We start from the raw sequence: 16,169 nt of genomic DNA, 5'->3' as shown, positions 1-16,169 counted from the left end.
CTCAGGATTGGGGCTTGCCTGGTGACTCAGTGGTAAAGAATCCACCTGCCAATGGAGGAGATGCAGGTTCAGTCCCTGGGTTGGGAAGATCCCCTGGAAGAGGAAATTGCTACCCACTCCAGTATTCTTGACTAGGAAATCCCATGGACAGAGGAGCCTGGTGGGCTCCAGTCCATGGGGTCTCAGAAGATCTGGACTTGAACAAAAACAATAGCAACCACTGCTCAGGGTCACTAAGAGTAAGAAAATATTTTGATCAGTTGTGACACAGGGGTTTCCACTTGTGTATCTAATGAATAGCTAAGAGATAGGAGAGCTCCTGTTTTATTCCCCAATTCCCTATTTCTTGATTTATATCTAAAGTTATTTCCCATGTGAACTAATAATAATTTAAATGCATATAGATTTTTGAGACTTCTAAATATGTTCATCTTTGTTGTTAAGTCCCTATGTGACAACTGAAGAAAAGAGATATAAAGTTGTGAAAATACATGCAGAAGCCAAGTGAGCATGAATGAGCAGCCCTTGTCTCTCATAACAGTGCTCTTTCCTCCATGCTGTGCCAATCTCTTGGGCCCTTAACAGTGTTTGTAGATGCCAGGTATCTCATCCAAGATTTCACACTGTGTTCAAATTTTAAGAAGATTCCAGAGAACAGAAAATGAGTTGAAATTCTCCAGCCAAGAATACTGGAGTGGATAGTCATTTCCTTCTTCAGGGAATCTTCCTGACCTAGGGATCAAACCCATTGCAGGCGGATTCTTTACTGTAATCTGAGCCACCAAGGAAGCCCAACAAACTGTGGAAAAATTTTAAAGACACAGGAATACCAGACCACTTTACCTGTCTCCTGAGAAACTTGTATGCAGGTCAAGAAGCAACAGTTAGAACCAGACATGGAACAATGGACTGGTTCAAAATTGGGAAAGGATTACATCAAGGCTGTATACCATCACCCTGCCTATTTAACTTACATACAGAGTACATCATGAGAAAAGCCAGGTTGGATGAGTTACAAGCTGTAATCAAGATTACCAGGAGAAATATCAACAACCTCAGATATGCAAATAATACCACTCTAATGGCAGAAAGTCTTACTATCTTATTGATGGCTCAGATAGTAAAGAATCTGCCGGCAGTGCGGGAGACCAGGGTTTGATTCCTCAGGAAGATCCCCTGGAGAAGGGAATGGCAGCCCTCTCCAGTATTCTTGACTGGAGAATCCCTTGAACAGAGAAGCCCAGTGGACTACAGTTCATGGGGTCACAAAGAGTCGGACACCACTGAGTAACTAACAATGGCAGAAAGCAAAGAGGAACTAAAGCGCTTCTTGATGAAAGTGAAAGAGGTTAGTGAAAAAGCTGGCTTAAATTCCATTCAAAAAGCTAAGATCATGGCATCTGGTCCCATTACTTCATGGCAAGTAGAAGGGAAAAAAGTGAAAACAGTGTCAGATTTTATTTCTTGGGCTCCAAAATCACTGTAAACAGTGACTGCAGCCATGAAATTAAAAGACGCTTGCTCCTTGGAAGGAAAGCTATGACAAACTTAGACAGTGTATTAAAAACCAGAGACATCACTTTGATGACAGAAGTCCATAGAGTCAAAGCTATGGTTTTCCTAGTAGTCATGCACAGATTTGAGAGCTGGACAATAAAAAAGGCTGAGTGCTGAGCAATTGATGCCTTCAAACTTTGGTGCTGGTGAAGACTCGTGAGAACCCCTTGGACAGCAAGATCAAATCAGTCAATACTAAAGGAAATAAACCCTGAATATTTATTGGAAGGACTGATGCTGAAGCTGAATCTCCAATACTTTGGCCACCTGATGTGAAGAACTGACTCATTGGAAAAGACCCTGATGCTGGGAAAGATTGAAGGCAGGAGGAGAAGAGGGCAACAGAAGATGAGATAGTTGGATGGCATCATCAACTCAAAGGAGTAGAGTCTGAGAAAACTCCAGGAGATAGTAAAGCAAATGGAAGCCTGGTGTGCTGCAGTCTATGAGGTTGCAAAGAGTCAAACACGACTGAGTGACTGAACAATTAGAGAACAGAGGCTATTAGATTTCTCTCCTTGAAATAGTGTCCTAAATGCTGCTGTGTGATTCTGATTTTATTTGTTTGCAAGTTACTGTTTTAGCTCATCATTTTGTTTGATAAGTTAAATGTTTTAGACTTTTGCGATTTTTAGTTTTCTTTAAAAACTCCACAAGTAGAATAAGACAGTGGCCCGCAACCTTTTTGTCACCAGGGACCAGTTTCTTGGAAGACAATTTTTCCATGGACTCTGAATTGGTGGGGCAAATGGATTTTTGGATGATTCAAGCACATTACATTTGTTGTGCACTTTATTTCTATTACTATTATATCAGTTCCACCTCAGATCATTAGACATTAGGTCCCAGAGATGGGGGACCCCTGGAATAAGAAATTCATTATACGATAGAACTATATAGAGTTGAAATGTATAAGTATTAATAGTACATATATTTTTGGGGAGTACAATATGGAAAAGAAAAAGCAAATAGGGGACAATTTCTTGAATAGTATAGAAACTAAACCTGGTATAGGGTAAGAAGAAATTCAGGAAATGGAACATGCAGAGACAAGATAGGCACAAAGGAAACAGATTAATGTTTAGGTGAATTTGTCAAGATAGCAAAGTATAAGGCAAGAAGGGAGTGGGATGTGAGCAATATCTAAAGACTGTTAGAGAAAAGGAAGTTCTATATAGATATTGAGGCTATAGATGGAACAAGAAAACATTAGGTATCGAGATCATTTCCTATCCTGGAAACCTGTGATTATTGTTGAAGTTAAGATTTTCTTAACAGAATGGAGTGGAAAATCAGTTTGAGGGAGAGCTGTGGTTTCAGATCTTTGGGGACTGATAAGACTAAATAGTTCCAGGGTTATTAATATATATTAAATGTTAACTAAATTTGTTGCCTCCAATCAATTGTGTTACTATCTCTACAATAAAAGGAGATTTGGTCTTGGGATGGGATGTTTTTATGATATTTATATATAGTTAGTTTATAAATCCAAAACATCAACATACATACAGTACCATGCATAAAATAGATAGCTGGAGAGAAGCTGAATATAACACAGGAAGCCCAGCCTGGTGCTCTGTGATGACCTAGAGGGGTTGAATGAGGGGAGGAGGGAAGCTCAAAAGTGAGGGGGTATATGTATCATCATGGCTGATTTACATTGTTGTATGGCAGAAACCAACACAACATTGTAAAGCAATTTTCCTCCAAATAAAAAATGATATTTGCATGTTTTTTGAATGCTTATATTAGAGGAAAATAGCAAAAACAAAAGGAGAGAGAGAGAAATCCTGTGATTATGTAAAAGTTGATGAGGGAAAGTGAAAGTGAGCAGAAGCTATTAAGAGAAAAAGATTAAAGCTTCTGAGAGAAATGGTAGTTTAGAAAAGCTGACTTGTCTTGCATCCTGCCACCCCATCACTATTACACTGTCACAGTGAATTGGGGGGTCTTCTGTGATTTGAGCAGAGGTGGGACTTCTCAGTGATCACTGCCTCGCCCCTAAGAGGGTCCAAACAGTAGCCCATGTTGATAAATTCTTGGGCAGAGGTAGCAAAAGCAGCATCTTAGGAGTGATACTGTTATTATTATTATTTTTATTTGGCCACATCGCATAGCATGTGGAATCTTAGTTACCAGACCGGGGATCGAACCCATACCCCCTGCATTGGAAGCATGGAACCACTGGACCACCAGAGAAGCCAGGAAGAAACATTGAATGGGGCTATCGATCTAGATGGCCTTCAAGTCCAAACAAAGTAAAACTCTAGGGCAACTGTCTGGGACGTTCCCCTGCCACATTTTGAGTTACTGATCATAGTTTGCATTGTACAATAGCTGTTATGCTTCGAGGAATTTACACTCTTCTCTATTAACTGTCATTCTCTGTAGCTGGTATTAGCTGTCTAGCCTATTAACTTGTATTTATTTAACTGTTATATACTTTGCCTAACTTGGATGCTCATCATTTACTTTCTAATGTGTGTAATGAGGCAGGTCTTCTTGAATGTACATCTGGGCTTCTTTTCATGTCAGAGATACTATGCTATCAAGAATGACCTTGTATGGATTGTAATCTTCATATCTCTTACTATGCACAATATATTTTTATCTACTATTTTTTTCTTAGGGAAAAATAAGCCCAGTAGGCTATCTCACTGGAAAGTTATTAACATTGTTTTCTAAACATTTACAGGTAGTGCTGGTACGCCAGTCACTTTTAATGAAAATGGAGATGCTCCTGGTCGTTATGACATCTTCCAGTACCAAATAACCAACAAAAGTACAGAATATAAAATCATTGGGCACTGGACCAATCAGCTTCATCTAAAAGCAAGTATCAGTGTGATCTTACGTTTATGTCTATGGTTCTCAAGGAGCGATGCTTTGCTTTTAAGTGTATTATATCAATATACTATTCATTAGAATTGATTTTCTTATAAGCTGACTTTAAGAAAATGTATGATTTGATCCTTCCTCAACCTTAAAATGCGATGGAAAATCTTAAGTGTCTCTGGAGAAATCTGGTATCTGCAGGGGTTTAATGAAGATCTCATTTCCTTTTAAGTGACTATATAAACATTTTGGAAATTTTATACTTTTCTGAAAGACTCACTTGTTCAAATGTTTATACCGTATGTGTGTATGTATGTATATGTGTGGATGTTGGGGAGGAGGGGTGACAGTGTGCTGTGAATGACCAAGTTGGTGCTTAAAAATAAGTGTTTTTCACATTTGCCGTAAGTTGAGATCTATGGCTACATCTGATGGATGCAAGTGAAACAGGGTCCTCATTTATATTACCTTTTTGAATCAAAACACCAGAGAAAGTTAATGTACCCAAAAGAGATGTTTAGATCTTTTAACAATCCATAGGGCTACCTGCCATCCCCATCTCCTGGAAAGTCATCAAGGTCCAAAGATTTTGTTGTTCCTACAAGTAGCCATGTGAGGACAACTTGGAGACTGGATGGAAGCAAGGTCCCAGGGTGGGTCCCACCCTGAGAGGTCCCACTTGGGTCCCAAGTGGGATGGTGCCAAAGGCAATTGGCATCTGCCTGCCCAGTGCCATCCTGTACCAACACCCTGGGCTCTGTCTTCTCCTGCTGGGACCTGGTGGGGGTGGCATGTGGATGAAAGCAGCAGGAGAAACTCTAGCAGATGCGCATGGTGGACAGGCAGCCCTCCAGAGGGACTATCCTAGGGAACGGGGTCTTTGAGGACCCTGGGAAGTGGTGTCTGGCACCAGCACCCACTAATCAGAAGGGGCTCTGGAGCAGGAAGCTAATCCTGAACTTGATGGATGGGGAGGCCCAGAAAGTCCCAAGGTATAGGACTGGTGGTGGCTGCATGGCAGGGGTGTAGAAGTGTTGGAGAAGCATCTGCTTACCACTGGGTAAGGAGTTATTTCAGATTTAAGAGCTTGGAATGCCATATCCATCCACACTGACTCCTTCCGGTACAGAGAAATAAGGAGTGTGCCTGGGAGTCTCAGCTGAGGGTCAGAGTTCCTTCATACATGAACATCGATGTCCGTAATACATTCGCGTATCCGTCTGTAACACTGGGCTGTTTACAGGGACTGAGTGGCCGAGGAATCACTACAACAGCAGTGTTTCCTCTGTAGGCAGTAAGAAACCTTTACAATGTGTCAAATAAAACTAGAAGCATATTATTCTATGGTTCTTTTGTCATAGTATTTCACTCTTTCTTCTAATAAGAGCCTCTATTCTTCTTGATTCTCAAAGCTACCATAACGCTGTGAGAGTTGAGTTCATTTCTTAAATGAATAATTAAGGTCCTTTCCTAGCTACAGCTTATCCTAGCTGGAAGGTAGTGATGTATGTCATCCATGAGGGTGGGGAGAGAGATCATTCTGGTCTGTGGGTGTGTTACACATGTGTGTGCTTATTTATGTCTGAACCCATTCAGAGAACATCAATTTAGTGTGGTGTTTTTAATATATTTTTCACTTCTCAATGTCCAAATATAGCCCCTGAAATGCTATGTTTATACAGCAACAGTTACAACAATTCTCAGCAAAGCAGATCATAAGAAATAACAAGACTAGGATATTTATGATTTATTGTCTATGTTTGACTTCCTGATAATTATCACAGTTCTGCATTCAATAATGTGCAAAGACAACTTATTTTGCAACTATTGTTATAGTATGTAAGACCACATATCTACAGCCTACTGCCTCTAGGAACCTGATGAAACTTCCATCCTCCTGCAACCCAAATTAACATTTACCAAAACAAAACTTTGATAACTCTACAGGTTATTGACACTAACCTGGACATCTATAGTTTCTTGGCAAAAGTCCTTTTGACAGCAGACCTCTCTGAAATCAAATAATTGAACACAACAGAAAATTTGCTAAGGGTTAAAATGGGGAAGCTTCTTTTTATCTGACTTTTATAAATGCCAACCTGCTTACTATAGTCTTTTGATTACGGATTTGAATAACAAAGTTTAATGGTTGAAAAATCCACGCACATATATATAATACCAAGATCCCTAAAATAACTGTACATAAGTATACGTGCTTACACACATCTTTCACCATATATATGCTTATTATAAAACTTTATGTTGAATCTCAAGCTGCTCTTTTATGTACATTTATGGTGCATGAAAAGTTTTATGTTTGTTATTGTGTTGTTGCTCATAAAATATATCAAAACAATTTGTGAGAATTTTTTCTCATGCATGATTATGATTGTTTATGACTAAATAGCCATGCCAGGTTTACTGAAACAGAGAGAATCAACTTTCAGAAGAAAATAGAGTCAATTAAATTGCAAAGAGAGTTTGTATGTCCAGGGTTGAATTCTGAATTTTATCAGAACAAACAAAAATGGCTATTTCCCTTTGGAAACTGGATTACTCTTCTGTTTGAAGGTGCAGTAGGAGTTGCTTGGAGAGTGACAGGTTTGCTCAAGTTCTGCTTAGACCTCAGGCAGTGTGTGTGTGCTTAGTTGCTCAGTTGTGTCCAACTCTTTGTGACCCTGTGAACTGTAGCCTGCCAGTCTCCACCATCCGTAGGGGGGAAAAATAGAATACTGGAGTGGGTTGCCATTTCCTCCTCCTGGGGATCCTCCCGACCCAGCGAATTTCCTCCTCCTGGTGATCCTCCCGACACAGGGATTGAACCCATGTCTTCTATGTCTCCTGCATTGCAGGTAGATTCTTTACCCACTGAGCCATCAGGGAAGCCCCCGATCTCAGGGAGGACACCAAACAAATGCTTTGCCTCAGTTTTGTCTTTTATAAAGTAGAAGCATTAATAGCACTTACCTTAGATGGTTGTTATAAGAATTAAATGAAATCATACAATAAAGCAGTTAGTCCAGAGCTTGGCACGTATGATGCCCATAAATGTTACCTATTACTAATCCAATGTCTCATGATACCGTGTGGTCAAGGGAAGATCTGAGGATGAGTGTGGTGAGTAGAGAAGTGAAGGTCCTGTTGGAAGAGGCACTTGTTTGCTTTAACAAGTTCAGAATCTGTTCACTTAAAATGGAGACCATTTTAGCTAGTGAGAAGCTGCTGTATGGCGCAGGGAGCTCAGCTTAGTACTCTGTGTTGACCTAGATGGGTGAGGTGGTGGAGATGGGAGGGAGGCTCAAGAAGGAGGATATATATATGTTTACTCACAGCTGATTCACACTGTTGTAGAGCAGAAATCAACACAACATTGTAAAGTAATTATCATTCAATTACAAATAAATAAATAAATGGAGACCATTTGTCCCAATAGCCTATTGCCTACGTTTAATATTGACCTTAATACTTTAGCAAATCTCTCTGCATTACAAAGTAAACTTTATTTAATATAAATATGTAGTTACTTTTCCTAGGATAGGGTGTGGCTAGATATTGTCACCTAGGCAGTCATTTTGAATGGATTGAATACATTCATTCCGTGCACATACTCCACACTAAAAGTTGGAATTAGAGTGAAAATGTGGACCCTGCTCTCAGGGCTCCCACAGACTGGAAGGATAGAAAGACCCTCAAATCAACAATTCTAGTGCAGTGAGACAGGAACACAGATGAACGTATGTCTGTGGTTTTGCACTTACAGCCAAACACAGGCTTCTAACCTGGCCTGACTGCTGATGGGGGTTCTGATGAAGGCAGGGGAGAGCACTCTTCAAGCACTCCCTCTCTCCTTGTTCTCTTAAATCAAATTTGCTGTAGATTTCATACTTCCAATGATAAGCATTGGATTGAATTTGACTTATTTTAATAAATTTATATTAAAAAAAAGCAGCCCATTTTTCTCACTGAACTCAGCCATAGGATAAGTTTGTATGTAGAGAGTGTATGATTAAGCATATATGAGTCCAATAAATTTGTCCTGAATATATCTTAGTGAAGTAAAAGAAATTTTAAAACAAGTAGTTTATTCTTTTTTTTCCCCTTGGAAAACAAGCTTTTGTTTCCTCGAAAGCATTATCTGTATTGTTCCAAGTATTTTTTTTTTTTTTTAATGGAACTAGCATATGTTCTTAACTTAGCAATTACAATCAATGTAGAATTGTTCATTATGATTTCGGTTGTTTATTCCGTAATCTCAGTCTACCCATGAAGGGCGTATTGTCTACCTGCCAGTGAATTTGAACAATTAGGCTTCTCCGTTTGGTGAGACTGAATCTCTCAAGAGACAGGTGGTCCTTATTAGTGATTACAAAACACTGTAACCTAGAGGTTCAGAGAAAACAGTGGGGCCTGAACTGTAAAAAGAACAGCCATATGCTGTTTCAAGTCCACAGGGAGAAAGTGTATGGAGTTTACTGGATGGGCCTAAAATAACTGAGGACTTTGTTTTTGTACTTCCAACCAGAGCTACTCTTTCTAGATTACTGTAAGAATTTGAGACATATTTTTTGCTTGCTTTGTTATTTTCTTAACTTTAGTTCAAATAAATAGTTTGAAAATTAATACAAATATTAAAAGACAATGAGTTCATAAGGATGTTTCCACCACAGTTGTTAGCAGCATGGTGTCAATTGGAAATGGTGATTTGAGGGAGAAGGGCTTCATTTAATTTTGTGTGAGTCACTCCATAGAAGAAAGTAACTCTTGAACAGGTATTGAATTCTGACCCTCATTTTTCTCGTCTGTTAAGTGGGGATAATAGATAGGTCTGTTATGAAGATTAAATGCATTGGCATATAGGGGTCAAGAACAAGACCTCAAAGTCAGAAAGAACATTTTCATGTTTTAACCTTCCATTACTGAGCCTTACACATGCTATTTTACCTCTTTTAGTCTCAGATTCTTTGTCTACATGAAACGATCATAACTACTGCATAGAGTTGTTGAGATAATTGAAGGACATTGCATAAACAAAGATCCTAGAATACTGCCTGCTGCATATTCAGTGTTAAAAGAATATGATATAATAACTTCGTTTTATTTTTCCAGGATAACTAGACCATTGCAGGGGACTCTTAATGGGTATTGCAATCTGAAATTCCATACATGAAAAGTCTTTTATGCTTTTATCTTGATGTTCTGAGTAGGGAGTAATTGTAAAAAGAGGTACATACATTATAACTTGCGTGTGCCTGTATAACAAACCCCAGACGTCTATTTTTGTATGAAAAAAAAAAGTGGGTTCCATGAGTCAATGCACTGGGAACAGCCAGAAACCTGAGTAAACTTTCTGGTAGAATTTAGTCCAATTAAATCTGTCTTTCCTGAGATGTTTAGATAGCATAAATGACTCAATGGATATGAATCTGAGCAAACTCTGGGAGATAGTGGAGGACAGAGGAGCCTGGTATGCTGCAGTACATGGGGTCAGAAAGAGGTGATCAGGACTTAGTGACTGAACAACAACAAAATTCCTATGTACTTACAGTGCAGTATTTATAAGATGATCTTTTAATTGAGTATATATCTTTACCTGTCAATGGCCAAATACTTGTTATACTAGGGGGTTCCTCAGCTTGCTTGAAATACAGAAAGAGAGAATTTCTGAGTCCCTTTATTTGTTCCATGGTTATATTGCTTTGGATAGACATCAAAAGGTTTTAACCAACATCATTAGATTCCCTAATGTCATAGATGAACACCTTTTCTATAATGAAAAATATTGAAATTACCTTGAATTAGAGGATAGAGTGAATGGAGTGGAAACAATGTTCAAGGGGCCGCTTGACCCTTTGTTTGCTGTGACTCTTAGAAATCATGCATTTTCTCTTTGCCTCTGTTTCCCCATTGCTAAGTTGCCTGCATTTGAAAATGCTTTCATATGATTGTCAGTGCTTATAAAAGATCATTCACCCTATGAGACTAGCGTTATAAATAGCTCATCCCATCCTACAAAGTATGAATGTGAAGTCAATTTTCTGAGACCCTTGACTATGTTCCAACAGGACTTTAAACGCCACCATAGTTCTTGCCTTTATATTCTATTCATACAAGACTTGGCTTCCTTTCCTTGTAACAACATGATTATCAAAACTTGTTGACATATATATGACATAATATATAAATATATTGACATAAATATACAAAATGAAATTTTCATTCACCAGACACAAATTTGTTCTTTTCAAAATTAGTCATTTTGGGGTCAATAATTATTTTTTTGTTTATGAGAAAATAAACATTTAGTAAATTCATGTTTTTGACACATGAAGCAAAGTCAAGGTAATTGAAGTTTAACTACGTTCTTAGTTGCACAGAGTAGGGGTTCAGTAAGTATTAATATTTGTTAATTTTTGTCATGAACACTATTCTTATATTTTCTAAATACTGATTTACTATGGAACACTGTTCCAAGATTATTGATTATTATGTAGTCTTGTGCACAGATTATTCAGTGACTGCTCCCTGCCAGGCCGAATATTAAGCCACTGAGGAACACAAAGTTCAATAAGCTCCCAGGTAGCAAATGATTTGCAATCAATTAAAGGCAACTGTGCACTTCAATAATTATAATAAAAGCATAATTAGAAGGTACAGATTAAGAAACAAACTATAAATTAAAATATGTGATGGTTATCTCCAACTACAGTGACTGGATAAAATGTGTTGAATTCAAACTGGATCTTCGATTACTTTGGTGGCCAGAAATGGTAGGAACAATTCATAGGCTGTGGAAAAAGCATCCATATATACTTCCATCCATCCATCCTTCCTTCCATTTATTTATCTATCCATTCATTTCAGAATAAAGTGCCTCCAATGTTCCATTGCATTACAAGGTGCTGAAATTATTTAGTGGTGTTACAGATTCAGGCCCCAACATCATCCCTGAGTTAGAGGTACACATCTGTAGGCCTATCCCACCTACACAATGTCAATTGTAGGTGGATTGAAGGAGATGAGGAGTGTTGATTAGGTTTTCATAGGGAGTGGAAAGGGTCACAGTTTCTTTAGGGAACTGAGTGTGATCCTGAGCTGCTGGGACAGAGGACTATCTGAGGAGAGAATAGTGTGGGGAGTGGAGAAAGATGACTTTTTTCGCAGCCAAATTTTACAAGGTTTCAAAAACTATTAGAACACAAGCTGATGTTTTTTAGGCTATAATGAGCTTTTCCATGAAGATATTCTCAGCTTTAAACTTCAGGGAAACATTTTGGGCAGCAAAGGGCAGATTGGTTAGAGAAGAGATCCTTTCATTATTTAGTAGAAGCCATTTCATTCCAATCCCAAAGAAAGGCAATGCCAAAGAATACTCAATCTTCCACACAACTGCGCTCATCTCACACATTAGTAAAGTAATGCTTAAAATTCTCCAAGCCAGGCTTCAGCAATATGTGAACCACAAACTTCCAGATGTTCAAGCTGGTTTTAGAAAAGGCAGAGGAACCAGAGATCAAATTGCCAACATCTGCTGGATCATGGAAAAAGCAAGAGAGTTCCAGAAAAAAACATCTATTTCTGCTTTATTGACTGTGCCAAAACCTTTGATTGTGTGGATCACAATAACCTGTGGAAAATTCTGAAAGAGATAGGAATATCAGACTACCTGACTTGCCTCTTGAGAAACCTATATGCAGGTCAGGAAGCAACAGTTAGAACTGGACGTGGAACAACAAACTGGTTCCAAATAGGAAAAAGAGTATGTCGAGGCTGTATATTGTCACCCTGCTTATTTAACTTCTATGCAGAGTACATCATGAGAAACACTGGACTGGAAGAAACACAAGCTGGAATCAAGATTGCCGAGAGAAATATCAATAACCTCAGATATGCAGATGACACCACCCTTATGGCAGAATGTGAAGAGGAACTAAAAAGCCTTGTGTTGAAAGTGAAAGAGGAGAGTTAAAATGTTGGCTTAAAGCTCAACATTCAGAAAACGAAGATCATGGCATCTGGTTCCATCACTGCATGGGAAATAGATGGGGAAACAGTGGAAACAGTGTCAGACTTTTATTTTTGGGGGCTCCAAAATCACTGCAGATAGTGACTGCAGCCATGGAATTAAAAGATGCTTACTCCTTGGCAGGAAAGTTATGACCAACCTAGAGAGCATATTAAAAAGCAGAGACATTACTTTGCCAACAAAGGTCCATCTTGTCAAGGCTATGGTTTTTCCCAGTGGTCATGTATGGATGTGAGAGTTGGACTGTGAAGAAAGCTGAGCACCGAAGAATTGATGCTTTTGAACTGTGGTGTTGGAGAAGACTCTTGAGAATCCCTTGGACTGCAAGGAGATCCAACCAGTCCATTCTAAAGGAGATCAGTCCTGGGTGTTCTTTGGAAGGAATGATGCTAAAGCTGAAACTCCAGTACTTTGGCCACCTCACGTGAAGAGTTGACTCACTGGAAGACTCTGATGCTGGGAGGGATTGGAGGCAGGAGGAGAAGGGGACACAGAGGATGAGATGGCTAGATGGCATTCCCAACTTGATGGACATGAGTTTGAGTGAACTCCGGGAGTTGGTGGTGGACAGGGAGGCCTGGCATGCTGCGATTCATGGAGTCACAAAGAGTCAGACACGACTGAGCGACTGAACTGAACTGAACTGAGCTGATAAATGAGAGTTAATTTCTTTCTAATTTTACTTAATTGTTTGGCAGGTTCTTTCTGCCATATCTGTCCATCTCCTTGGTTTGAGTTTTGTTCCACAAAGTATTTAAAAGGACTTACTAAGATGTATTTATCATTAGTAGAAAACAAGTGAATTAGGAAGAAAGGATTAAAAGTGAAAGTGAAAGTTGCTCAGTCGTGTCTGACTCTTTGGGACCCATGGAATATACAGTCCATGGAATTCTCTAGGCCAGAATACTGGAGTGGGTAGCCTTTCCCTTCTCCAGGTGATCTTCCCAACCCAGGGATCAAACCCAGGTCTCCTGCATTGCATTCTTTACCAGGCGGATTCAGGACAGGATTAAGGAGGATTCAGAAAGGATGAAAGGTGTTGATCAATTTTAGTTAGTAGTTGAGTTTGATTTCCTCATCAATAATTATAGCCAATAGATGTATCAAGGCTGTTCAGTAGAGTAAGAAAAAAATCATGCTGCTATTTTAAGAACACATGGAATTATGCCACATAAAATGATTTAATCTGATTAAGAACTGAGAAGCTGGATTCAGTTATCTGGGTGTAGTTAGGCACAGATTCCTGTGGCAATCTGATAGTATCCAAGGAATTTAATAGTTCATCAGGGAAAATGCAAGCAGAGCACTAAAAAATCTAGCATTATTCATGAAAAATAGGAAACGTTGTAAGTGCATAGTTATTTTGATAAATAATGAAAATGACACAGAAAGGGAAAAGAAAGCTAAAAAACTTCATAGAAGTTAAATTGGAAAAGGCAATGCAACTAAAGAAAGACATAAAGTAAAAAATTAATAGAAAGTGCCTCTTTATACCAATACCAAAGAAGGGCAAAGGAAGATGGTGACTCTAGACTCTTATGGGGATAATAAAGTAATAAAAATGATAATAAATGGTATTTTAATCTTTATTTTAACCTTGGGAAGAGTAAAATAAGTGTAATTTTAACATGGTGAGTAGAATCAGTAAGGTTACAATAAGGTTATAAACATAAAATGATAATGTAGAATAGAGGAATAACTGATTTTAAAAAGTCATTTTCTCATGGTAGATTTACTAAAATGTATGTGAACCTTGTATCCTGCGGTGCTTTTAAAAAGCTCAGTGGACACATCAGTGTTATGTTAAATCTGCAATGTACAAGAGAATTACCATAACTGAAAAGTATTATTATATAAGAATAAAATATGTAGCCCCCAGCTGTAGTTAGAGGTCAGTAGCTGATAAGATGGAGAAGGCAATGGCACCCCACTCCAGTACTCTTGCCTGGAAAGTCCCATGGATGCAGGAGCCTGGTGGGCTGCCGTCTCTGGGGTCGCACAGAGTCGGACACGACTGAAGGGACAGCAGCAGCAGCAGCAGCAGCAGCAGTTGATAAGAGTGTGAAACTAAAATGAAACAAGTTAATATGTCTGTTGACTGAATCAAATGTTTAACATGACTTCTTTTCTCAAAGCTTCTACTGTCTAAGAAAGGAAAACAGCCAGAAGCTAGACTCCTCCCAAAGTCCCTATTATATTTTATTGAGGTCATGACCTTATCTCCAAGTGAAGTTGCAGAAATGTGCACCTGTACATAAACTCAGGGGTTGAGATGTAAAATAATGTTCTTTCTTAAATCCATAAATAAATGACAGAGGGATGTAATGAGGACACAGAAACATACTAAATCTTAGTAGTGTTTGATTGATTTTATTTGTTATAAAATAATTTTTAATAAAACATTATTTTGAGGTAACTGCCGATTTACGTACAGTTGTATGAAATAATAAAGATCGCATGTCCCCTTTGCTCAGTTTTACACTGAATGGTCACATTTTGAAATACTATGGTGTAATAGCATAAGCAGGTTCTTGATATTTATTCAGTCTGCCAATCCTGATCATATCTCCTGTCTTACTTATATGTGTGTGGGAGGGAGGCATGTCTATACATTTTTGTGACCTGTGTAGGCCCATGTATCTACCACTCTGGTCAAGATATAGAACATTTCTGTCAACACTAGGATCCCAAGTTACCATTTAATAGCCACACCCACATCCCTCCCATCCCTCCAGTCTGGAAACAACTAATATATTCTCTATTTTTATGAATTTGTCATTTCAAGAATTTTGTGTGAATATCATACTGTATATAACCTGTTGGTTGTGACTTTTTTTCACTCAGTATAGTTCTCTCAAAATTTATCCATGTTGTTGTGTCTCTTTTAGGTATTAAGTCGGATTCTATGACTAAATTCTGTTTAGTCATTCACTCTTTGAAGAACTCGTGCCAAATAATTATGCAGCAACCTTCTCTGAGTACTTGTTGAATTCTACATTGAGGGAAACAGCAGGCAAGAGTGATGTCTCACCTTGGAACTTAACTGAATCATTGTTATATGACAGTTTTAGAAATTACATTTAACACTTTAATATAGAATATTTTGGAAAATAAGGAAACTTTCTTGCTGCAACATGCACCTCAGATCCTTTACAACTGACATGGTGATACCTTGGCTGCAGTAAGCTTGCTACAGATGTAGCAAACGTACCTAACAGCAAAAGTTCCTGCTTAAAAGTGATGCCGCCTGGGCTTGCATCCTCTTAACCTTAGAGTCTGTGCACACACCTCTATGTTCTTTCTCCTCATGCTTTATCTTCCCATGTCTTTTATCAATATTGCACTAAAGTTACTGTCATGAGACCAAAACCCAACCCTCATTGAGTTTCTAAGACTTCCTCAAAGTCATTCCTATCCTGTATTTCTTAAGTTGTTCTGACACTCTGCAAAGCTTTGCTGTGCTAAATTATCATTTGACTGCTTTTGTAGCTGTTGCATCTGTTGGTACATGTATTTTTCTACATTCAGACCATGTTTTTAAGATTCCAAAAATCAGACGTGACTTCCAGATTAAGCCAGCATAAGACCTTTGAGACTACTGATCTTAACCTCTTTGATTATTTTTTTAAAGGGGACCTGCAAGGACAGTGCAGTTGGCATATGCTCTATAAAATCTCCTAGCAGGAACCTACTTTAAGCTTGGCAACTGTGAATTGGATTCCTCAATTATCCTATCCTTAAACTAGTTTATCAA

The 16,169-nt window shown here is 38.5% G+C and overlaps 1 protein-coding gene across 2 annotated transcripts in view; it reads left to right on the top strand.

The window, feature by feature from the left end:
* GRM8 (glutamate metabotropic receptor 8) overlaps window positions 1-16,169 on the top strand; it is an 860,517-nt gene that overhangs the window by 668,678 nt on the left and 175,670 nt on the right. For both annotated transcript variants that reach the window (XM_068972686.1, XM_068972687.1), the window contains exon 7: window positions 4,253-4,389. In XM_068972686.1, coding sequence (XP_068828787.1) covers window positions 4,253-4,389 — 137 coding nt within the window. The remainder of the gene's footprint in view (window positions 1-4,252; window positions 4,390-16,169) is intronic.

This window comes from Capricornis sumatraensis, chromosome 5 (assembly GCF_032405125.1).
Source record: "Capricornis sumatraensis isolate serow.1 chromosome 5, serow.2, whole genome shotgun sequence".
NCBI lineage: Eukaryota > Metazoa > Chordata > Mammalia > Artiodactyla > Bovidae > Capricornis > Capricornis sumatraensis.
The sequence above is the reverse complement of the archived record's forward strand: the minus strand, read 5'-3'. Positions and strand labels throughout refer to the sequence as shown.